General features: G+C 50.7%; 1 protein-coding gene across 1 annotated transcript; it reads right to left on the bottom strand.

Moving 5' to 3' along the window:
- Positions 1–5328: 5328 nt before the first annotated feature.
- On the bottom strand, positions 5329–22089 carry Piwil1 (piwi like RNA-mediated gene silencing 1). The gene is made up of 20 exons (XM_027414227.2): positions 22012–22089; positions 21253–21367; positions 20061–20186; positions 19426–19640; positions 19013–19134; positions 17844–17924; positions 17223–17420; positions 16843–16954; positions 15665–15791; positions 15445–15562; positions 14860–14974; positions 13577–13764; positions 13198–13270; positions 10310–10510; positions 10096–10199; positions 9379–9449; positions 9107–9260; positions 7776–7901; positions 5566–5713; positions 5329–5445 (listed from the first exon to the last, which is right to left on the bottom strand). Exons 1-20 carry the CDS (start codon positions 22087–22089, stop codon positions 5329–5331), a joined length of 2589 nt encoding a protein of 862 aa, XP_027270028.1.
- Positions 22090–25174: the final 3085 nt, after the last annotated feature.

Here is a 25174-nt window from a genome sequence, read left to right as displayed (position 1 = left end):
ATCAAAAATGAGTTCATAAAATACAGACAACAGATGCTCCCACATCACTGGTTGAAGGAAGGAACACAAACTGTAACTGCACCTTCTAGCTCAGAGTCACTCAGACAAGGACAGAGGCTCCTGCAGGGCCAAGCTGCTGGCTTGACATAATACAAACCTAACAAGTGTGCATGCCCTCTAAATGAACTGTGTTTCCAGGACCTCAGCTCAGGAAAGGAGAGGTGTGATCAAGGGTGGATAAACGAGACACTTCCCATGACATAGAGCGTCCACTTTCCCACGCACAGTCCTGGGAGAAGCGGGGTCCTGAGGTGCAGGACCCATTGGAGGGCCACAAACCATGCCAGCTCTGGGGGACATTATCATCTGTCTCTCCTCCTGCCCCTTCCCTAATAGCCCAGCCCTACTTGGCCTCCTTGGCCATTCACAATAGCTGATGTCTGACTCCCCCAGACTACCTAGGAAATATGCAAATAAAGGGTGATGCTGCCCTCCCTTACTCAGACACCACCTCCTGTGTGTCCCTCAGAGGCTCAGTAGCCACAATAATGCAGTTCATTTTCCCACCTTGCAAAGTAGGGCTTCAGCCTAGATACAAAGGGATGGTTTTTATATCTCAGTATTTCCTGGCCCCCTGAACTCCTCTTGGCTGGGTTCTTTGTGGAGGTAAAATCCTGTGTGTCTACTATCACCCCCTCCCTGGATTCTGGGTCCCATTGGTTAGGGATGCAAAGCCTTATCTTATATCCTGGGGCTTGAGAGTCCTTCCTATTCAAATAGTGTGTTCTGCCTGCAACTTTTCAACCCAGGATGTACTAAAAGGCCCAGACAAGCACGCAGCAGCTGCCCGCTGGGGAAGACAGGAGTCCAGTGCCTCCTGCTTGTCTGATTGTCTGATGAGCTCTGAATGTACCTGATCCCAGAAGTGGACCATAATAATCTGTTTCTTGCAGTAGGGAGAGGGTGGAGAAGGCTGAGTCTCAGGGCACCCTACCTTTGTGCTCAGATCTGAGCCTCCCAGAGAGTCCTCCCAAGGACTGCTGAATTCATGTCACATTTGGGTAACAAGTTCTGTCTCAAGAGCCTGGCAGCCTCTGGTGACAATCTGCTCCCCTTGGAGACAGTTTCCTCAGAAAGAAGGTATCACCCTGGTCACAGATGCAGCAGCCGCTCTGCCTCTGGCCAGAGCTCTGTGTCTGTTTCTGTCAGTGTCTGACTCCATCATACCCATGACTTCTGGGTACAGCATGGAGCGAGGGGAGAGATGGGCTGTCTGAAGCAATGGCCACCAGGAGTGACAGGCTAGAAGAGAGGGGCTCGGTCCCCAGGATGTATTTCCCCTCTGTACCCTTCCCTGCAGGGCACAAGAGCTAGCAGGAAAAGGAAGGGTGTGTTGGGGGTCATCTGTACATATCAGGTAAGAAGAATCTAGTCGGCCCACAGAAGACAGAGAACAGACCAAGCCAGTACACAGTGTTGTCGGTGACAAGAGCATTACAGAGCCTTAGCTTGTGAGAGTCGAATAAAAGGGTGGGGGTTCGGGGAGAGCAGTGAGAGAATTAAGGCCCACTCCCTAGGAGGGAGTCCTTGCCTGGTATTATAGGCTGACTGCTGCCTCTTCCCTAAACAGACATAATTCTTAACTACATTCTAAATGCTTACCCATATCTCCACAGATAAGTGTAGCTCTCACCCCCCCTTTTTTTGAGCAGACAAACTATTACAGAAAGCCACAACTGATCAAAATGCAGAGAACAAATGACCGTGGGGTACCTGAACCCCAGTTATCTACAACACAGCCTCTATACCCAAGGCTCAGAGAACATCAAGAAAGTGGGTGGGGTGGAAAGATTTCAAGAGCCAGAGAACCAGGACATCTGCTGTGAGACGGTGTCTTCTATATACGACAGGGAAGCTGTCACCTAAATAAGACCTGTATGACGACATCTCCAGGTGACATGCCAGTGTGCATGGGGAAAGCTCACAGGCACCACCCCTAGATGAAAAACTACAAGTAATCATTGGCTGCTCAGAGAGGGAGAGGGGTCTTCTCCAGGAACAATCCAATCCCGATTATCCAATCCCAAGGGACCAGCCCTAAACACACGCAGTCATGAAGAACCCTTTCCTACCAGGTATTGAGAGCTAGGAAACAGTAATTCAAACCAGATGCCAATATACCAGAGCATACTGTCTGACCAGTGTTACCCCATCATGGGAGGCCGGTGTGAAGCTGAGGCAGAATCACGGGTCAGTGGAATTGGCATGCTGGTGGGAAGGATGTGCTGACTGCAACAGTGTAAAGCTGCATCCCTGGGTGATTGTAGGTTGGTTGTGATGTGTCATGAGATTCCAGCTACTACACCTTCCTGACCCCCAGGATGCACGTTATTTGTGGGGTGCTACACCTAGTGCAGAGATGACAGATGGCTAACTGGGGCTGGGACTCCACTGAGCAATTGTGATGAGCCATCACCATGCTGGGAGAGCTTCAGGTGATGCAGCTGCCTTTGAGTCACCCGTTCCCACCTGTAAGTAACACCAATACACACCCTGGCTCACCCGTGGACCCAGATGGAATGGCTTCCTTGGTCTGTTAATGGCCTTTGGGGAATGAACAGGTGTTCTGTGTGTGGCCCCAGAAATACATGTAGCAATCCCTGCTTGAGACCATACAAAAAGTCAAGGACTTGTTTTTGTTTGGAGCACAGGTCTGGGCTAGCTTTGGACTCATAGCAAATCTTCATAGCCTCAGCTTCCCCACAGCTGGCATTTCAGATATAAACCTCACATCTGGTTAAAAGTAAAAGAAAAAAAACTAACTACAAAAGAAAACAATGGAACCCTGGAAACCAGAATTTGTCTAGGGAGTCTCATGGTGGGGGAAGGAGAAGGATAGGACCCAGGTGCCAGCCAGCGGGGAGCTTGTGGCCTGGAAAGAGATTTCATGATGTTCTGAAAACCTGTCCGAATACCTTGCAGGAAGAATGAGGCCCAGGCAATGGTGGGGGCGACACTCTGACCACACAAGCTTAGCTATGCAAACCTCTTGCCCTCTATTTGAACATAAACCTTACTTCCAGATCCTGTGTCTGACACCCTGAGGATGGCTTCTGGTACTGGCTCTTTCCTTTCCTGAGTGGCCATACTGAGTAATTTGCCCTTTTGTGGTTTTTCACTGTAACTTGCCTATTTCATTGGTCTTTGGGGATGTGACTGAGCCTAGCTTGTCAGGGCTGGTAAAGATCTACCCTCTGTCTCTGACAATTATGGTAACTGAAGGGCAGAGTCTCCTGTTAAACATGGAGAACCCCTCTGGGAGGGGCCCTGCAGCAGGGCCCCACCATGGAGCCAAGGCAGGGTGGCCCTCTCTGGGTGGCTGTGCTACTCTGGGAGTTTGGTTCCCCGGGGAAACCTCCAGGTTGGCTCTCCCACCCTACTGAAGGGCTATTCTCTTGGGGTGAGGCTGACTACCTTGTACCTTATGTGAGGGGTCCACCTACACCAAAGGCAAAGGCAAGACAGGCCAGACCCTATATACCAGGCCAGTCAGCCCCTGCCCCATTATCTCTGGACAAATCAGCTGTGCCTGTCCAAGTCCTGATTCCTAGTATAACCCAGAGCCAAGGGACAACAGCAGGTGACACTGGGTAGGGCATCAGAGAGGGATGACGGCCAGACATCTTTGAGAACCACCTGAGCACCTACAAGCCATGACATTATGACATTACTGGAAATGGTAATCAGAGTATGTTGTAGCTCTGAGGACACTGTAGCCTTCCCTCCAATCCGCAGAGAATGAAACTGTGCTGGCCTGTCAGGCACCCAGATCTGATTTTGACTCTAATACTGTCCTTCCCTTCTGAGGGCCTGACAGTCGGAGTGTCCCCCTCTGATGTCAGACATAGGGTGAATTGATTAAGTGGCCACATGCCATGAGCCCAGATGGTGGCTCAGGAGCTGGCTTTGAGAACTGCAAGGAAACAAAATGCTTTTCATTTACAGAGCATCAATAAGGCCAGTTCTGAGAGGCATCGCAGAGAAAGTGAGACGGAAACTTTATTGAGCTGTGTCAGGGGCACACACATCACCGATGATTAAAACTCATCACACGGTAGCCGCACTTCAAGCTGCTCTCACGACATACATAACTCCAAGCCTCCTCTTTGCAAAAGAGCCAGACAAATGGATGTGGTCACACCTCGTGTGGGACCTGCCTGTCCCACCAGCTGCAGCCCTACAGACCCTAGGGACAGAGGCAGCTCTCACTCCCAAAGGTTCATGCAGACACTGGCACCCATAACTCATCCTACTCTATTTTTCTTTTGGTGAAGGTCTCACTATGTAGCCTAGGCTGACTGTGAACATAGGGCTCTCCTGCTTCACTTCCCGAGTGCTGAGATCACAGGCATGTGCCACCACTTTGACACATTTACGTTCAGGGTGGAATTTTACCCCTGAGGGATCTCTAGTAGTTCAAAAACAAAGAAAGTGGAAGTGTTCAAAAACTAAAAACTAGCCAGGAGTGGTGGCACACACCTTTAATCCCAGTACTCGGGAGGCAGAGGCAGGCAGATCTCTGTGAGTTCGAGGCCAGCCTGGTCTACAGAGTGAGTTCCAGGACAGTCAAAGATACACAGAGAAACCCTGTCTCAAAAAAATAAAAAAAAAGAAAAGAAAAAAACCTAAAAACTACCCTGTTAAATAAAGTGATGGGCTCTAATTTTACTTGATAAGAAAATTGCAAAACAAAACAAATAACAACATTCACTACTTTATCACCAGTCTTGTCAGCCTCTTCCATGGAGAAAAGTTTAAAGCTTTTCAACATTCTTTTCATTCTTTATGGCCTAACTTGTAAAAGAAATAATGAAAGGCACTCCACCCCAGCCTTTACCTGTAAGCCCTGAGGTGTCAGAGACCCACATAGCACCTGCCTACGATGCTTTGGGCATTCTTGCCTTATGTCTTTTCCTCCTTTAAACTCAAACATGCACAAAACAAAGTTAGCAGTGTATGGTAGGACGTGCTCCCAGGAACACCTCTGAGAACCTGCTGACACAGCTGCTGTAGGAAAGTCTATCTGTGGTACCAAGGGCCTTGCCACACTGCTCTGCCAAGCAAGTTGTCCCAACACACTACGAGAAACAATGCAAACATCAAACCTTAGCTAAATCTATAGCTGCTACATACCAACACTAGAAACAAAACTGTGGCTCCCCAACCCCCTCCCCAACATCCCGCTAGAAGAATAATTGTTTGAAAAGTAGAAGTGGAAGGATTGGCAGAGTTCCTGTAGGAAGCCAGCACGCAGGCCCTTGCTGTTGGTTAGAGGTAGTAGAGGCGGTTGGACAGGGAGAGGTTCGGTTCTCTGTGGATGCTCTGGCCCACAAGGAAGGCCAGCTTATGTGCATACTGGCAGGGTGCAGGGACTCGGATGACTCCCTGTGGGGAGAAAAAGGGCCGTCACTGGTTTGAGCTGGGTGGGACTCCCAAGGTCCCTACCACAGCAGGCTCATCAAGGCAGGTGGTCCTGAATAGGGCCCCAAACAGTTGTGCACTCACAGGCCAATTGTAGTACACATGGCAGAGCTTGTAAGTCAGTCGCTGGATGTGGTCAGGCTTCAGGCCACTGCTGTCATAGATGACATTGTAGTGTGTTGGGGACACACTCCCACTCCTTACTGCCTGGCTCACGATGAAAAAGTCATACCTGGAAAGGCAGGAAGAGCCAGGCAAGGCAAGGACATGCACTTTTTATGAGGAAAAACCTTGTGTTCTAAACGACCTCATTTTTCCTCCAGCCCTAGTGTGTCTGCAATGTCCAGGACAGGATCCTCATGAGCCACCGTGGCAGCGTGTACAGAAGACTGTAATGGTAAGAATGTTTCCATATGTGTCACCAAGCCAATGCCCCAGAGTATGCTGTCCACACTCGTGGGCCTTGTGTCCCTGCATGCTGCAGAGAGGGAGGGAACTCCCACACATGGACACACGGCAGTGGCACAGAGAAGGGCAGAGCCAGTTTCCTCCCTGCTGTGCCCATCTTAGTAACAGCAATGCAACAAATGTAATCACTAAGGACTCAGAACACATGTGCAAGAGTCAGAGGCAGAGCAACTGTACACAGTAGAGGACCCAAGCTAAGGCCAAAGCTAAACTGCACACTAGGGAATAACCAGACATCCAGAGAGTTCTTTGTTCCCTGGCACCCACGAAAGAGAGCCAGTCAGGAGGCTCCTATGATATGGATCTATTGGAAGAAGGAAATTAACCCTGCAATCCTGACGTAACCTAACCAGATAACCAGAAACTAGAAGTAGTCTACACTGAGTCTGTCTGGGAGAGAATGAGAGTCAGAGACGTTCAGTGATGTGCCCACCAGCAACAGAGGAGCTCTGACTAAGAGGGAGGTCTATGTGTGTAGCATCGAAACTGCCACCTTCAAAGGTCCCTGCCATTGGCTCCAAGGACCTGAGTGGCTCTCACAGATGCAGAACTTGAGTGGCATCTGGTGAGAACACATGTCTTCTATCTTAATTCACATAGGTGTTGTCCTTGAGCTCATGGGCTACCAACCCTCTTCTTGCCTAGTGGCCTGAACACTAGGTGGCAATACCAGGTTCTGTGAAGAGTGAGAGAGGCCTCAGACAAAGTTTGGCCCTTCCTGGGCATCGACCTTATCTGTTTGCCCCTCTTCTCTCCCGAAGTCACAGAACTCTCCTCCAGAGCCAATTCCATAGGCAACCTCTGAGCAAAAGAAAAACCCAAACCAGGTGGTGGTGGCGCATGCTGCACTGGGGATGCAGAGGCAGGCAGATTTCTGTGAGTTCGAGACCAGCCTGGTCTACAGAGTGAGTTTCAGTACAGCTTCCAAAGCCACAGAGAAACCCTGTCTCAAAAAACAAAAACAAAAAAAGAAAAACCCAAAAATTGTGTATTTCAAAATAAACCCCCTAATTCAATCATATAGCTCAGAAGAGAGCACCAAAACATTTTGTGGCCATTTCTGTCTCTGGGATGCCAGGGTCCACAAACACTTCAGAGTTCAGATTTTGGAGCATGTGCCTAACCCTGTAGAGTTAAGCACCCAAATTGGTTTTCTGATCCATGATTCTCTACCGTTAACAGCAGCTCACCCACCCAAGTCAGGGAACATATTAAGGGGGTTCCTAGCCCTCACCTGCAATGCTGGAAGCCTTCTATAGCCTCATACTCTAGAGCAAAGGGGGTTTCAGACTAGGTGGTGAACTGCTATGCCCCAGGGACAAAGCTTACCTGCTTGGACAGCCATCCCAACCCCAGAAGAGAGCTGGTAAGGAGGTCACCAGCGATGCACATCTGTCTACCTATATGGTTGAACCTGCATGCTGTGACAAGCCTAGCTCCCTCTTGCTTTCTTACTTTGGAGTCAGTTGCAGGCTACAGAGCTGCTGACACATAGATCCTTTCATCACCTTGGCCCCTGGAGGACTGTGCAAGCATCACAGATCTAAAGATCTAGTAGGAACAATCTATGGATGGATTATATATCTCAAAGTATAGATGCTGCCTGCAGAAGGGTCCAAGAGTCTGAAATGCCACACACAAAAACCTTTCAACTATCAAGGAGCCAGTCAGAGGGTGTTGCCTCCCGGGGTCTCAACACTGAGAATCCTGGCCTTTAGGGAGCATGTCAGACCAGCTTAGCTGAAGAATTTGGACTTTAAGAAACAGTGTCAGGAACTGGAAAACAAACAAGCTAACAGTGATAGTCATGAGACCCCAGAACTTACCACTCTGGCCTAGTGACCTCCACATCGATGACTGTCCCCGGAAGAGGGTTCTGGAGTCTTCCCCCAGACTGAGCAAAAAACCTGGCATTGACACGCTTCTTCACCACAATCACAGTCAGTCTTGGGCTAAGGAAAAAGGAGGAACATGGCCACACTGAGTTGGTGGCCTGTCTAGGTAGGAAGTCACATGCTCTCACATCCCTCAAGGAAGAGCCCCCACCCCCCTGACACATCATCTCCCTGCATGCTGGAGGAGGGTCAGCACCTGTCTCCAAGACAGACCAAAGGCCAGGAGTGACCTGGAAGTGGACAACCATATGTCTCTTGTGGGCCCCATGACAGGCTACTCAAATAAGGGCACAGACCGAATCTACTATGCTTGTCACATCAGAACACTGGCTCTGGTGTGTCCTTGGTGTCCATACTACAACAGGCATTTTCTACTGTGAGACCTGTCTAGGAGAGTGGGTTCAAAGGCATGCGCACACCACCGCCAACCTCCTCTGCATTTCTCACAGCCAGAACACGAGGCCTGGAGGCATTTCTTCTCCCTAGGGGCAGTGAGTAGTCTTTCAGAAGACTCACCACCTCAGTCTCCAACCTCTTGAGATGCTCCTCTTGAATTCCTTGGGACCATCATTTGTGCATATACAATCCACATGGAAGTCAGTAAATCAGACCTCAGAATGAGACTGCATCCACCATGATTGGCAGCCCTGATTCAGATAACATCAGTTCCTCACAAGCTCAGACATGGCTGACTCCCATTCTCAGGCAAAGTGGGGTCCTAAGAGCATACTACTCAGTAAGCTATTCCTGAGGACTTGGGCATGAGGCTCATGTGGCCCACACTGGGGGCTTCTCTTTCACAACAGCAGGCAAAGACTTTAAAGGGAGAAGCAGGGCCGTGCCAGAGATGTCACCAGCTGCCTGTGAAGCCTTGCTGTTGGCAAGCCCTGCCAGCTGCCTGCAGCTCTGGGTAGAACACAGATGTAGCTGGGTCCTGGGTCCATGTGTTGTGAGCCGCAGGGCTCTGTTTCAAAAGTATCTGCCTGATTAGACTGGACTCACATTAGGAGGCCCAGGGTGGTGTGTTGGCAGGGGCTGCAGAGGAGCACAGAAAATGCTCTACCCTGAGTGAACCATAGGAGGTGAGCAGTGACGAGCTATAACTTAGCCAGAACCCAGTGTCAGGGAACAGGAAGGCTGCCCCGGCTGTCTGTGCCCTCACTACCTTCAGCCCAATTGCTATGAAGTCCATGTATCTTTCTCCTCGCCATTGAGTGGCACTGACTTCGGAGTGGGCATCCATGTCTGACCCATGAACTTACTTGTAACCTCTCCCGACTGACTTGAGACAGTCCAGGAACTGTGGGACCTCATAATTGACCAGGGTCTTCAGCTGTCCATCCCCTACGCCGTCTCGGTACACAATGACACGGCTGGGCATATATTCATTGCAGCTACTCCAAGCCCTCAGAGCAGCTGTAAAAAAAGGGGGGGGGGATTTTGTGTTCATTCACAATGTCTGTTTCTCCCAGTTCCCAGACACTTTCAGGAATGGCCCAAGGGCTCCAGTCAGGTAAAGGGTACACAGACCCACCTTGCAAGCAGACCTTGAGGCCATCTACCAGTTCCTGTCCACGGTCCTGAAAGACGCAGCGGGAGAACCAGCTGTTGAGAAAAAAGCAGGGCGGTGAGGACATGGATCGGCCAGGTGCAACTGCTCCAGGCTTCCTAGGAATCTTTCTATGAAGTTTCCTGCCATCGGCTCCACATCTCCAGGAGACCTCAGCTAAGCGGAAGAGCGAGAGACTGTTCTCAAGGCACCCATGACAGTTTCCCAAATTTTAACTCAACAATGTAATTTCTTCAGCAGGGGACAATTGAGTGACCAGAGGGGTCACCAGGGATTGCCACCTCAACAAGCGGTGAATGCTCTGTTCCTGACAGACCATGTCATCTTCCCAAGACCAAGGCTACAGCCATTGACATCTACAAGTAGCATGTGGCCAGGCTCCAGGCTCCAGGATCCAGGCTCTGCCGCTGTGGGCTATTCCCTCATTCCATAAAACACAGTCCATAAACTAATATTGAAAAGCAGAGGACTGAGTGAACTGGGCTGTTACACTGAAAGCATGAGTCACACACATCCCAGGGGCCAAGGCCTGCTACTAAACCAAGGTGCTTTCAGAGTTGGCCATTTAATGAGCCATAAGATCATAGTAGAGAGCAGAATGATGATGCTGAGTGTGGCAGGACAGGGACAATGAAGGTTGGTCCCATGCTTCATTGGTACCACTGATGCTCCCTGGCTCACCGGGTCATCCCTTCATTGATGCTGGCAACGAATCCTGCGATGGACCTCCGCCCAGCTGTGGTGTCATGGTAACAGTCGATGCCCACAATCATCGCCAGCTTCAGCTTTAGTGAAAACAGTGTCATTTAGCTGTGGCAGGTTTTGGCAGCCATGAGCAAGGCTCCTTTCCCTATAGGCCCACACAGTCCCACCCTGTCTCTGATGAAAGACTCACAGGCATGTCCACCCGCCAGAGTTCCCCACCCATCTTGCAGTTCATCTGCAGGGCAATCTTGGTGGCAATGGCCATAACTGTTTGCTGCTTGCCCAGCGTCCGGGCTACCACACATTGACTTGGGGTGGGGCAGTCTGTGCACAGGTACTTTTTGATGGCATCGTATTTGTCCTTCCGATTACTTGACAACAGACAGACGACCTGAAAACAAACCAAGCACCTCATTACAGAGGACCAGGGTGTGGAAGACCAAGAGCAAGGGGAAAGACTTGAGCCCTGTGGTGCAAAGGACACTTGTCACTCATGACAGCAGTCAGTTCTGCCATGTGGCTAATCAGTGGGGCAGGAGTAACATTGTAATACTGCTTGTTTATTCTAAGTGGCAAACTGAGAGGCACAGCACAGAAACAAAAACCTGGGCGATAAAACAAAACCATTGCCACCTGAGACCCAAGCATGGCACACTATCAGCTCAGGATAAAACAGGGAGTGCCAGCACAGCTTTGCCTCATGGGTGAACAGACATGCTGCTCCCTGAGCCTTAACTCACAGCTCCCCAAGAACCATGGCTGTAAACTCTAAAGCTCTGGCTTGGGAATCTGGTCAGAATGTGAACTTTCCCAGGAAGAATGTGCCAATTCTGAGGACAAAGGGTCCATGATCAGAGTGTTCCCCTTGCCTAAACTCTGAGGGTTCACATTCAAGCTTCTAAAGCCAAATCTAGCTTGTGACTCACAATTCCAGGCCCCAGTGTCTACCCAGACTCTTGCTTTTCAATTCTCTCTTGTCCCCCACAAATTAGGTTCCATGTGTTGTCTCCATTACTGTAGGTAGCATGGCAGCAGTCTATCTGCCTGTGCCCTCTGAGAAGGAAACGAAGACAAAGAATAGTAGGTGGGACATGGCAGACCACTGTCCAGGTCTCCAGCCTTGTGGACAACCTGTTCTTGCACCTCCTGAGCCAGGAAGAACACACTGAGGGTATGAGGCACTCCTGTGCTCTTCACTGTTTCTGCAGGAGCCAGACATAAGCTGCCAGCTGGTTCTTAAGGTAGCTTGCTTTGGCTTAAGGTTTGGACTTTGCTGCACCAGTGTTCAGAGGTAGGATCTGGGTACAATCAAGGGCTGTGACCCTGTTGGTAGTTTATCTGTCTACTGAGCCATGCCTTAGTGACATTGGGAGATGGTGGAAATGCTAAGAGCCGAGGTTGGGTGGAAGTAGGTAGGGTTACCAATGAAGGAAGTCTCTGGTCCCTTTTCTCTCTGCTCTGGGACCACCATGGGGCAAGCAGCCCTGAGTCTCCACATCCTCCCTGCTGGGATGTCCTGCTTCACCAGTCCAGAGACGATGGAGCCAAGTGATCCTGGGCAGAAACTCTGAGACATGAGCTACAGTCAATCTTTCCCCACTAGGATATGTCTCAGTGATAAAAGTCTGACCAGTGCACGACTAGACACACTCCTGTCAGCAGCTGGCTGTAAGACAGCATGGTGCATCCCCACTCATGAACTTCTCTTTACCACGGCCACAGAGGATGTGTCCCCTTCACTGGTGGCACATTCTCCTGTTTGTTTTGCTCATCACGTGCAGCTCACAGGCTCCCACTAAGGCACAAAGGCAGTGAGGGCTTGTGGAACTCCATACCACTTGCTTCAGGTCACCATCATCACAATCTTAAGCCTGAACAGTGAGTGGCGTCACAGAAACTCTTTTGCTTCATTCTTGAAGGCCAGCGACTTTATAAGCCATTGCCACCAACTCCCAGGCTAATAAGGTCTGCAGCGGTGGCCTCAGGATTTGAGGAGACAGAGATCAGCAAAACACATCAAAATGTGGGGCATGTTCATGGGAAACTTGAAGAGATATTAACTGGCTAATTTCTAAGTCCAAGTATGCAGAACCCCCTCCCTCACACGGCTGAGGGTGTGGAAGTTGTGGAAGTTAGGGGAGTGGGTGGAATGAATTTCCCAAAGTGTTTCCCTTGCAGTCAGTCTCCCACCTTTAGCCTGCTGTGAGGGCATTAACAAAGTCACACCAGGCTGATTGCTGCATGAGCCCTGACCCCACCACCCACATCGCTGAGGTGCTCAGTGCCCTCCCCCACTCTGTTTATGAAGGCCTGGTCAAGCAGCAACCAGATGAGCAGCAGCATGATCACAGATCATGGCTGACCAGCCTTCTTGAAAAGCCTTTTCTGGAAACACACAAACTTAGACGTGTGCCTGGTGTGAGCAGGAGCACCAGGTGATGGGATCATGGGCCCTATTACAGTGATGCCACAGATAGCATGCCTGGAATTAGTGGCCCATGGGACTGTCCACACTTCCAAGACCAGCTTAAAACTGTGACAAAGTCAGTGGTGGGGAGTTGTGAGGGTGGGGAGATGCTCTCCTCAGTGGTAACCCAAAGTACCTCAACCTCCATGTTCTCCCTGGGCGCACCTCACACCACAATGAGGACACTCCTGCAGGCACAAATGGGACCTGCTGTCACCAGCCTGACTCATCACCATTCCTCTCCTGGGTACCAAGTCTCAATGACAGAAAGATGGCACTCACCAATGTCAAGGCACCCCCACTCAGGAGAGGTGCCCATGGCAGCATGCTCTGTACTCAGCAGCCCGTGCACACTGACCTCACCCTGGGATCTGCAGTCTGGCTGCTGACCTCACCCTGTGACCTCCCCAGCTTCTAGAACCAGAGCCTCAAGGCCAAAGGTAGCCTTCTCCTCACCTTGTGCAAGGCACACACCCACCCAGGCATCAGCTCAGCAGCCTGCCTGAGGTCAAAACACCTGAAGAGGAGCTCAAAACCTCAGTCCTCTGTCCCCCGAGCCCCATCCCACCCCATCCCAGCCCCAGCACAGCCTGCGTCCAGCAGCTACTCACTATTTGAGTGTCTGATGTCACCTTCTGCTGCAAGGCTCTCAGGTAAGCTTCTGTTCTGTCGTCCACCTCAATCCTAGGAATTACAGTAATGATGGGCAGTATGCAACCCTCAGACCTTAGCACAGTCAACATCCCTGCACCAGTCCCAAAGTACAAAGCACAGATACAGGAGGGTCACTCAGTGAAGGGTGTGGCTAATAAGTTGTGCCACCATCCTGCCTGATCTTTCCTCCCATCCAATCCCTCTGTGTTACACAGAGCCATGGACGATCTTAGAGCTGTCATGAGCTCGCTGGTGCATCACTTTGGAGCATGCACCCCCTTCTGATAACTGCCAATCACTCTGCAGACTGGAGAGTGGATGGCCCCAGACACTCACATGATTGCTTTTTTCATCTGGATGCCCATGGCCGGAGTCACTTTGAACAGGTTCTGTATCAGGGAGTTGGCCGCTTCATAATTCCTGCGGGTATAGATCAGCAGCCAGTTATCCAGCGGCTTCACACTGATCAGCGGTGCGCCTCTTGTTTCTTTGGACCAGTCTGCAAACTGCGGGTTGTAATCAAACTAGAATAAAGGGCAGAGATGCTACTGTCAGCTGTGATGAAGGCACTGGTCTTGCACAATCCCATCATGCATCTGGAACCACAGGCTACCACACTTAAGTTTGAATCAGAATAACAGATCAAAAGTCCCCAGTGGAGAGAAGACAGAAGATATAGCTGGAGGATCTTCCTATACCATACCCTTCTGCGTACCCAGGACAAACTCTCCATCCTTCCAAAGACTTATTGAAACACAAGTGCCATTTTCTTTATGGTAAAGGTAAGATTCAAACTTGGGGAGGTGGCTCATGGTTTTAATCCCAACAATCAGGAGGGAGAGGCAAGCAGATCTCTATGTGGTAGAGGCCAGCTTGGTCCACACAGTCAGGGTCAGAGAAGGAAGCTAAGCCCCTTGATGGTGGGTAGTGTCCTGTGCCAACAGCAAGTTCAGGAAAGAGCAAACACCATTACAGCAAACACCCAGAGCTTCTAAGGTTCCGTGAGTCTTCTGGCCCTTCACCTGCTGGACTGTATCTTTCAGTCCTACCTGGGTCAGGAAGGCATGGATTGCTAGAAACAGCTAAAAAGAGTAGGTATTTGCAGCATTTGATTTCATAAAACTATTTTGAGGAATCACGTTTTTCCTTTTCCTGAGGACAAAACATAAAAGCACTCTAAATATTTAGCATGACTCCTAAGAGATTCGTGGCCCAGGCAGAGATAAAGCCAATCTAACGGGCTTGTTGGCAGGACTTTCTACACCCTAAGTTTTGTTGCTTACTTCAGTCTCCCTCCTTTCCCCCGCCCCAGGGTTCTGGAACTCACTCTGTAGGCCAAGCTGGCCTTGAACTTATCCATCTGCCTCTACCTCCTGAGTGCTGGGATTAAAGGTGTGCCCCACCACCTCTCAGCTTTTTAGTCCTTTAGCAGATCTTCACTTGTCCCGACGGCTGGGCTTTGGATTCTACATGCACTACACTCACAGGCTGCCTCTTGCAGAATGACCCTATCAAGTGGCTCTAGTGATTTTCCAGAGTTTGCAAAGAGCAGTCTGGTGCATGGTGGGCTATCTCCTGCCCCTGTGGGATTTAGCTGGACACCATCCCACCAACCTTACCGTCTTCCCACCCTGGTGGATCTTCTCAGATTGTAAGATTCTTCCTGAGAAGGACAGCAAGTTTGAGTCGAAGCTCAGGCCCCAGTCTCGAAGCTCCCTCTGCACATTGTCATCCCTATGAATTGAACACATGTACCCAGCACTGCTGAGCAGGCAGTAGCCAGACTGCCAACCCACATTTTGGTATACAGAGTGCCACTGTGGCTTGCAGCACACTTCAAGGCCATCCTGGGCCTAGATCACAGAGATAAGTGTCTCTCCACCTCTTGAGTCCCAGTGCCCAAACTGCTGCCCCAGTGAGTGAGCCACAGTCTACACAAGGCCACAGTCTACACAAGAGGGAAATGCGTGTCTAAGAACTGCTTGCTCTGTTCCATCCCGCTGCCTTTTCCTGACAGAACTGGAGAGGACACATCTGAATATGAAGTTTCGTTTCTTGGCTCCCTGAGAAGAACTGGTATCAGGAACTCAGGACAGCCCTCCACAGGCCTACCAACACAGAAGGCTACACTTCCTGCTTTCCAGACCCCTCCCAGACCCATAGAGAACCCCAAAACAGAAGATGAAAGTGTGGAGCTGGCCTACTTGTGGATGTAGTCGATGAGGCGGCCCACCTCCCGCTGCCGCTGCTCAGGGGTCAGCCGTGTGTGCACGGCCAGGTCCTTCATCACATTGAAATCATTGCGCATTTTATCAGTCAGACCTGCAACCAGAGCAGTGCCAATTAGAGCCGATCAGCAAGACTGCATAGCCCCCAGTGGGTGTGAACAGGGATGAGTGAAGAGAAGAGGGGAGCACTAAGCACCTGTGAGGTAGCAGAGCTCCGGGATGAGCATGGCTGGGCCAGGCAGTGTACCTCCGGGGCCTCTCCTCCGCTTGGGCTGGCTTACCAGCACTGGCTGCTTCAAATCCGTGATTTCCTGGTTGTACTGCTGCTCAGGAGGAAAGGAAGGGATGCTACACACCAACAAGGGAGTGTGGCACATGAGTGGGTACAGTGGATGCCTAGTTAACAACGAAAGCCAAGAACTAAGCTGGGCTAGACAGTGTCACACCATCCTGAGGGGTGAAGTGTATACTCCAGGAGCAGTTGTTCTTTCCACCCACTGAGGGTCCAGGAGCAGGACAGGTCTGACCCAGCTCTCCCAGGTAGATGAGCTCCATGTAGCCAAGTCCTCAGGACTTAGCTATGGAGACCAGACCATACACAGAACAGACTTCCCAGGTTACTGTCATGGTGCTCCGAACCCCAGGGTGTGAAGGCTCTTTCCTGTCATCTATTGTCCCACAAGCTGCTTATTCTACAACCATTTTAATATTTAATTTGGATTAAAATTATTTCCACTGAGCACAAAAGGGGTGTCATCACATCAATGAGCCCAGTTATACTAATCTAGTCTTAATGCCCACCTTAGGGCAAAATGTCACCAACCAGCCATGCCATTAAAGAATCTGATACATGTCTTTTCTTACTCTATGCCTTAAAGAACTAACCACTAGAGTTAAAGAAAAAAAGTTAATGTTCCCTTAGACATGGTCCTCACACACTACTGAACATGCATGGCTAGTATGGCAGGAGTTTGAGGTCTCCCTGTCCCCATTTCCTTAGAGTCCAGGCCACAGGATCCAGGTAGGTAGGTAGGGCTGGAGTCCACAGGTGCTGGAATGACCCTTGATCTCCTATCATCTGCCAGGAGCAAGCTATTCCTTACTGAGACCTCTCTAGGATCTGGACAAAGAGACCCTGCTGCAGCAGAGCTGGCTGGCAAGGACCAGGAAAAGCTACAGAGCAAGGGACCAAAGCAAGCTACTTGCCACCACTGGCAGTACCTGTCTGTCCCCAAGATACACTATCAAATGCAACCATTCTGCTGGACAAAGCTGCTAGGGCAGGGTGCTTCCGACAAGGGGGATTTCTTGGTGATGTAGGCAAGACTAAGCAGGGCCTGTGTGCTCCTGCACACCACCCAAGGGATGACCTACCTTCCTATAGTACTCCAGGAAGCTGACCTCTGAGCCGTCTGCCTTCTTGAAGGTGCTCTTTGGATTCTGATCCCAGTCAATGTCATCCACCCTATAGGTCTTGTTGTTGTACCTGTGGGCATCTGGGACATGAGGCCCCAGCTCACACTCCCAGTCCCCTGGTGATGTGTGATAGGGGAGGGCAGGGGAAGGGACTAAACAATGGCTGGAAACAGAATGGGGAAGGGTGAAGAGCAGGAGGCCCCTGTCCTTTGTTCATGACCACAGGAAAGACAACAAGTACCACACAACCAACACATCTGTCCCCCTTTTGTTCACCTCTGCCTGACTCCCCCAGCCTCACTGTTTTCTAGCCCCCAGCTCTTGAGATGAAGTCTTACTTGGTGAGGACAATTAGACCTATAAGCTCCTTTGACACTTGTTCCTGGAACTTGTGCTCCTCTGTCTGCTGGTACAGGTTGAACATGAAGTCCAGAACGGTCTCACTGCGGAGGACCTTGTGGCTGACGTCCGTGCAGAGCATGATGTTGTTCTCATACTGAAGGATGGAAGTCGTGAAGCCAGGCCAGATCACCAACCTGCCAACACAAGGTGGGTCAGGTGCAGCCTCCCTTCCCTGTGTCTGAAGTAGAAAGCACCAAGCCAGCTCACTTCCTAGTACAAGATTCTAGACAGAGGCCTGTCTTTCCCAAAGTTTCAGCCGCATTTGCTAATTATACTCTGACCTGATTAGCCCACCCTTACTTTGGGCCATCTAGCATCCTGAGCCACCATGTCTCAGCTGCTGCCACTGAGGACCGACAGCAGTGTACACACATGGTCGGTCCGTGCTGTTGGCTCAGATGGGATTCATTTTTAATGTACGCAGTCTGGTATGACTGCATCGTTCAAGCCAGGTTATATACTCCCTTAACTCTTTAGCACCAACAACAGGCTGTTTCTAATTTATAGAACACTGCAAAGTCTGTACAGCCTAAAGGATGGTAGAATTTTCTACAAACCTGTGATTTGGAATATCAATTGGGTCACTTGGGTTGTAATAATTCCGTCCAATTTGTTGCAAATTCATGATTTTCAAGAGCCTACAAATTGAAAGTCGGAACAGTTAGCAAGACAAATCCTAAAGACTACCTGGAGCCACATACAGTCACAGCAGGGCTGGCAAGCTATCACCCCTAGCCAGGCCAGTCATTTCTAAACTGCCTAGGAATAACATTCTTAAAATGTCTAAAATTTGGGGGGAAAAATTCAAGACACATTTGAATTGTGTCAGTTCCTTTTTATCGTGATGCAACAGAAAAACACACTTGCATGCTGTCTGTGGCTGTGTCTAGCTGCAGAAACAGGGGTGGACAGCTGGATAGTGCTAACTGGGTGGCTTTCCTTTGAAGACAAATGCATTCCCTCAGGCCAAGTGAGCTATTCTTCCACCAGTGAGCCATCTACATACAAGTGGAGTAAATCATGAACCCAATGCTGCCTCATTTAGATGGTTTCTCACAGGGAGGGGTCTTCTGTAGGACATGTCCGTGGGTGTGGGTGGGTCCGTGGGTGTGCCCGTGGGCATGTCTGTGGGCGAGTGTATTTTTTATCTGTGGGGTTTGTGCAGGTGTGTGTGTCCAATGCATAAGTGAGGAGGGCATCAGATATCCTGTTTTATCACTCTCCATGCCTCACTCATCCCTTTGCAGGGTCTTACAATGAACCTGGAACTAGGCTGGTAGCCAGCAGGCCCAGTGACTCTCCTGTCTTGCTCACCCCCAGCACTGGGGTTACATGCAAATGGCCATGCCTGGCTTTTTGTGGGTGCTGAGGATTTGAACCCAGGTCTTCAGGCTTGCACAACCATCTCCCAAGTGCCTAGAACATGTCCTAATTTGGAAAGTGCACTATGTGTACCAAAAGCTAGCTGCTTCCCATGTGGTTGCCCCCTGCCCCAGTAACCACCCACCCATCCTGGGAAAGAGAAGTTGAGGTGCTGTCTTAACAGCTAAATAGTATTTCCAAGGCATACTGTCAGCACTGCTCAAGAAGGGGCAGAATCCTGGAAGCAGATAATTTAATTTCCTGTCAGAAAACCACATTTGAAAATGACCACATAGAGTAGAACTGCTAACACCTCCGCGCCCTGACACAAACCACAGTGCATGCACGCTGCCATGGCACGAACCTTCTGAAGATGATGTTATAGAATTGCAGGCAGGTGGGTGAGGTGGGCGGCAGCTCGTTGGTCAGGGTGATGGTAATCCTCACATGCTCCCCATTCCGAGTCTGGCTGAAAACTTCCGTGACCTAAAGCCAAAGAGGTGAGAACCCAGCTCTTATCTTCTGTGGAGAAAAGCATGTCCAGGCTCCTGGGGCCCCTGCTCTAAGACAAGTCCCCCTGAGCACAGACTAAGAAGTTGGCCAAGTAGCTGAGAGCCCTCATATAACTCTCCACAGCCCTTCTGCCTGACTCCAAGGACACAGTGAGTCATAAAGGACCTCGAGGTGTCCTATGTCCCCTGCCAGGAGACCCTTTCTGAGCTTTGCTTTGAGGTGGACACCCCCAACCCCTCTGCCAGTGGGGACATTTGAAATAACCTTGTGCTGTAGTCTCTTAGGTAAAAACAGTATTGTCCCATCGAACGCATGACACCTTCCAATAAGGTCTTCATGCTGGAACAGCAGTGCAGAGCGCAGCCTGCGGGCCTCCATCAGGGGATTATAGTCGATGTGGTACTGGTACAGGGCCCACTGCGGGCGTGAGGTCAGCCGGAAGTGGTTGGTGCTTAGCTTCACGATGATGCCCGAGGAGCCTGAGGGGCCGCCACACACAGTCAGCCCCTGGCATGGTTATGCTCTATGAGATCTTTCCTTCAGACACAGCAGAGCTGAGGACAGTGGTCGGCACTTGCCTTCAAGACAGCTGGCCCTGGGGAGCTTCAGGGGAGACCACATACCCACCACAAAAACAACTGATCTCTGTAGAAGGGGTTTATGAAATATTTAACAAAACCTGCCAGAAGTCACAGCTAAGACATGCACCAGATGTGTGGCCACAGCTCTGTGTGTATGCATGTGTGCATGTGTGTGTAACAGAGAGAAAGAAAGAGAAGGGGAGGGTCTGGAGAGACTGCAGCTGCTGAGCAGAGCATCCCCTCCTCCCTGAACCAGAGCAGCACGACATCCCAGTGACATAAAGAATGCCCCCTGAAGAGGTGCTTCTGTGAGCCCACCTGTCTTCGACTCTTTGACATGGTCAAGGTTCTGTCTGGTGTTCACACCAAGGTCATGGAAGTCTCGGCGACGCCCACCTCTCTCTGCCAATGACAGCTCCTGAAAGCCAGCTGAGATCTGCAGTTCTTCAAGAGAGAGGAAAATCATCTCACTGATTGGAGTGAATGGGCTGGAGGACAGCAGTATCCCCACAGTGGCTCAAGGTGGGAGATGCAGCTCACTCTTGTCCATCTTGTGGCCTCATCCTTCGCAGAGCTGTCTACCCTGGTTCTGGCCACTCTAACAGGCCAAGTTCCTGGGATATGATGCCAGGATCCGAGGCATGGATTTGTTGATTGGGAAATAGGTTTTCCTAATCTAAGTCTCACAGCCTTCATGTCCTCTGTAGGCTGGCATACTGTAATTACAGTTGCAGGGAGCTAGGGGTTAGGGTCTTGACTCTATAACCTGGGTGAGAATATGACATATGACAGGTAGCCTCCTGACTTCTCAGTTCTGCTTACAACCAGCAGTAGGGGCATGTACACTCCCATACTGGGTCATGCTGGTCACTAACAGTACTAACCTATCAATTCTTTGCTTATTGTAAAAACAGTCCTTGGAGTCTAAAGTTACCAAACCATTCCATGCACAGTGTGTGTACAGCCAGGCACCTGAAAACAAAAGCATGCCACAGGACAACCTTGGGTTTGTGGTCTGGCGGTAGCATTCTAGCTGGAGTCATGGGCAGTCTTATAGCAGTACCTACTAGTGGACTCCCAGAAACCAGTCTCCCCTCCTTCAGAGGAGAAAGACGTATGTGGGGAGAAATGTCCCTCCAAGACAAGACTTCCCACTCTGCTGGCAGCCGGGCACACTTTGGCTGAGAGCTGGCAGTGGCTGTGCTGATTCTCTGCCCAGCTCAACACAAGTGAAGACACAGTAAGTCAAACCCATAGTAAGGCTGTGAGGGAATCACTACAGATGCCAAGAAAACATTCTAAAAATGGCTAATTAACACAGAGTAGGCATACTGAGGCCATGTCTGAAATTTAATTTTGTGTTGCTGAGACGGCCCTGGCAAGCTGCAGTCTCTCATTTCCAGCCTGCACGGCAGGGCACACAAGCCATCACTCTGCAGCTTGGTGATGGGCCCTTGCAGAAGCACCCAGAACCCTGCACGTGGCAGCCCTTCACTGTCCCCCTGCTTACCTTGTGATTTGGACGTGGCTCCCACTACCATTCCTCTCTGTCGTCCTCGGCCAACCAAGTCCCCCTCTGCGGGTGACTGCTGAGGTCTCGGTGGGATGTATCCAGGCTGCTGGCTCTGCTCATGCACAAACACAACTGAATTCCCTTATGTCGCAGGTGGGCACCAGAGAACTCATCAGCCCTAAACTGGTCCCCAGCATTCAGTAACTTAGTCATTAAGCATGTGATTGTTAAAAGGAGATCTGAGTCAGGCAGTGGGGATGTACACCTTTAACCCCAGCACTCAGGTGGGTGGATCTCTGTGAGTTCAAGGCCAGCCTGGTCTATAGAAGGAGTTCCAAGACAGCTAGAGCTGTTACAGAGCAACCCTGTCTTGAAAAAAAAAAAAACAGGGGGAGGAGGCAGAGGATGGATCTGAAGTGAGAACCACCAAAAAAAGGACTCGTCTCCTCACATTGAGATAGGTCTCCTCACATTGAGATAGGTCTCCTCACATTGAGATAGGTCTCCTCACACTGAGACAGGTCTCCTCACACTGAGACAGGTCTCCTCACACTGAGACAGGTCTCCTCACATTGAGATAGGTCTCCGCTCCTCCCAGGCCCCAGGTTACATATGCTGTGGATGGATCTCAGAGCCTCCTGCATACTGGACAAATGCTCTACCACTGAGCTCTAGGACAAATCTTTTCATTCCCTGCCACAGGCCCCATTGGATGGGTGTCAAGACACAACTGAGCTGTAAAAGGTGGGTACTCACCGCAGCAGCCCCAACATGCTGTACCGTCTCCTGGCCACGGGCCCTACCACGGGCCCGGGCTCGGGCTCTGCCCGTCATTTTCTGCCAGAGAGGAAGTAACTGTAGATAGTGCTCAATGGGTCCATGTGTATTCAACCATTTTGTCACCAGTATTTTTTATCACCAGTATTTTAAGTCCCAAATTCTGTATAGTTGAATCTTTCCTATTAAGGACTTGCCTCATGCATGTAGGGCTAGCATCCCAACACAGCTTTCTTAGGGAAACCGGATACTCACTGGGGACTGTCCACTGTGCTAGATGGCAAGGCTCAAGTGGAAATGTACTATAATAAAATATTTTGTTTTAAAAGGGCCTAGAGGTGGCTCAGCAGCTAAGAACCCTTTCTGCTTTTGCAGTGGACATAGGCTTGGTTACCAGCATGGCTCACAACCACCAGTTCTGAGGGATCTGATGGCCTCTTCTGGCTTCCACAGGCTCCAGGTACACACATATACACACAGGTAGGCAGGCGCCTCACATATGCATATCAATGATACATAATACATACATAAATATTTTGACTTAGGGAGCCAGTGTGTAGAGGATTATGGTGTTGGGATGGGTTCCTTCTTTCCCAGGTGAGACTATGTATCACACACACCAATATAACTCACAATGAAGAGTGCATTTGTAGCATTTTTCCAGGTGGCTCCTCAGAGAGCCCTTCCTCAGACCTATGGTTCCTTCCAAATGCTTCCTCAGTTCGAACCACATCTTGAAAAGAACCCAAACCAAAGGCACCCCACCTCCTGTGTCTTTCAGTTTTCTGTTCCCACACGTGCATGCATAGCCATGGTCTGTGAGGAGAAACGATGGGGCTGTCTCTCTAAACTGCTCCTATGTCCTGTGGGGGTGTGAGCAGCAGGCTCATCACTCACCACAGGGAGGAAGATGAAGGCGGGGTCTCCAGAGCCTGAACCTTGAGCAAGCGCCATGTGGGCCAGCTCTTTTCAAAGCCATGCCATACATGGTTATGTCAGGTGCAGCACACTATAGCTAGTGTCAAGTGTCATGCTAAACACAGGTACCTACTGCCAACCTCATGACTCAGGGATATCACGATGCCTCAGCTGAGGAGCTCTCTGTTCTGTGACCTGGAAGGAATCTACCTCATCCTTTAAGGGCCAAGCCAATGACTGTCTAGCCTCATCTTTTCCCCACAGCTGCTTCTACTGGCAGATGTGCCCAACTTCAATTCCACCCTGGATGTTGTCAGTTTGTTCCTTTGCACTGGGTCCAGTGCTTGGCCTGCTGGCAACGACTACCTGACGTAACATTAAACAGTGGCCACCTAGAGGGAATGTCCTCAGAGCTGCCTTTGACTGGCAGGATGTACTGATTCTGGTGATGCAAGCTTTATGGAGAGGGAAGTCTCCTCTGCTGCCCCAGACCCCTGTGACAACCAGTGCTGTAGGGCTGTCTGAACAGCATGCAGAAGTTGGTCCCACAACAACTGCCCTGGGCTCACCTAGTCAGCTCAGCTCAGGTTTTCAGCTTGGCCTCCTTCCAATCCCACAGATGTCCCCAGTCTGGATGCTGGTGTGGTCACTCCTGAGGGAAAGAGCCAGAGGCCTAGCCAAATGAGAACAGCTTAAAGCACAGCTTCCATATCTACCCAGCAACACAGCTCTGACACTAGCTTAGAGACAAAACTAGCTCCAGCTAGCAAGAAAAAAACGCTATTGCATGGAGTGCTTAAGGCTGGCAAAGATGCTAACTTCATGGTATGTGGGTAGTTTGCAGCAAGAGAAAGCAGAGGGGATGCTGCACACTGTTCTGCCTAGCATCAGACCACACTACTAGAGGACCCACAGAGGATGGTGCCAATTTTCTTCCATCCCAAAGCACCCCCTGCTTTCCCTCCAACCCCCATTATCTGGGGCCCTCAAATTCCTGCCTAGAGGTCTGTGTCCCCAGTCCATAGGGCTACTCAACTCCAACACCTACCAGCTAACTTTTTGATGCTAAACCACCTGCTATTTTGTGGTTCCCTGGGTCTCATCCCCGTAGTGCCAACTCCAAGAGACATCACCTTTTCCTTGAATTGATCCCTTTACCTCCAGAGGTCTGGACCCCACAGGGAGTTGGGTACTTGGGTAAGAAAAGACCCTGTCACTTGGTCTCCAAGGCACCCTGTGAACTCAAGAGCCCTCCATGTATGCTAGCCAGCTCTCTCTGGATGTGGTAACACCAGCAGTGGTAATTTACTAGAGTTATGATGTGGAAGACAGGTAGGCAGGTGGGAAAATCAGTTATAGAGACAGGGAGAGGGTGCTGGGGACTGAAGCAGGTAGGGTTACAGGCAGAAATGGGATTATGTGCTTGGTCGAGGAGATGGAGGGACCAGGCTCTGACACAGACACATGGAGGAGGCCCAAGAACAAGGACAGGGAGGACAGGCAGGAGGAGGGACATGGGCCAGGCATCCGCACTGGGAGAAGAGGAAGTAAGGCCTGGGAACAAGGAGAAGTGGCGAATGGGCTCTGAAGAGGGAGAGGAGAGGGTGAGGTCCAGGCCGAAAGGAGGTACAGATGGAGCCCAAGCAAACAGAGATGTAGGAACCACAGACACAGGGAGAGAAGGGGGGATAAGGCCTGGGCACAGGTCTGTTGAGGCCAAGACACAGGTGGGCACAGCTCAGTTCCAGACCCTGATAGTTGTGGTCAAGCAGAGTCCGGTCCTCTCCTGCCCCCGTGCTCAGCACGCCTAGGTCCACAGCCCCTGAGCCCCTCACACAGCAGGCTTCTCGCGGGCGCCCGGCTCCCACCACCTCGCACTGCTGCAACACCTTAACACATCCCGCAGCACCTGCCAACAGCCGCAACTGCCAGATCCCTCCGCACAGGCCCCCAGGGACTGCCACCTGAGACTTCTGGGTTAACGGGCGAGGCAGACACGTGCTGCGCCCTGATTGGCTGCCACAAGGTGGCGGTTTTGTGTGGGGCGGGGCCTCGAGACCCCGCCCCAAACCCCCACCCTTTGGTCTTTGCTCCAGGTGAGAATCCTCACTCAATAGATGAGATTGCACCCAGGTGGCCTTCCAGCATCCTGCAAAGAAAGAGTTGGACTACCGGCTTTTGCTGGACCTTAAAAATCACAAACCATGCCGGGTAGTGGTGGCGC

The sequence above is a fragment of the Cricetulus griseus genome, chromosome 4 (genome assembly GCF_003668045.3).
Source record: "Cricetulus griseus strain 17A/GY chromosome 4, alternate assembly CriGri-PICRH-1.0, whole genome shotgun sequence".
NCBI lineage: Eukaryota > Metazoa > Chordata > Mammalia > Rodentia > Cricetidae > Cricetulus > Cricetulus griseus.
The sequence above is the reverse complement of the archived record's forward strand: the minus strand, read 5'-3'. Positions and strand labels throughout refer to the sequence as shown.

Coding starts and splice junctions, on each gene's coding strand:
- Piwil1 (XM_027414227.2), bottom strand. CDS start 22,089: ATGACGGGCAGAGCCCGAGCCCGGGCCCGTGGTAGGGCCCGTGGCCAG. Junction 13,765..14,859: donor TCCACCAGGGTGGGAAGACG/GTAAGGTTGGTG, acceptor CCTTTATTCTAG/TTTGATTACAACCCGCAGTT. Junction 7,902..9,106: donor TCAGTCGGGAGAGGTTACAA/GTAAGTTCATGG, acceptor CTTTTTCCTTAG/CCCAAGACTGACTGTGATTG.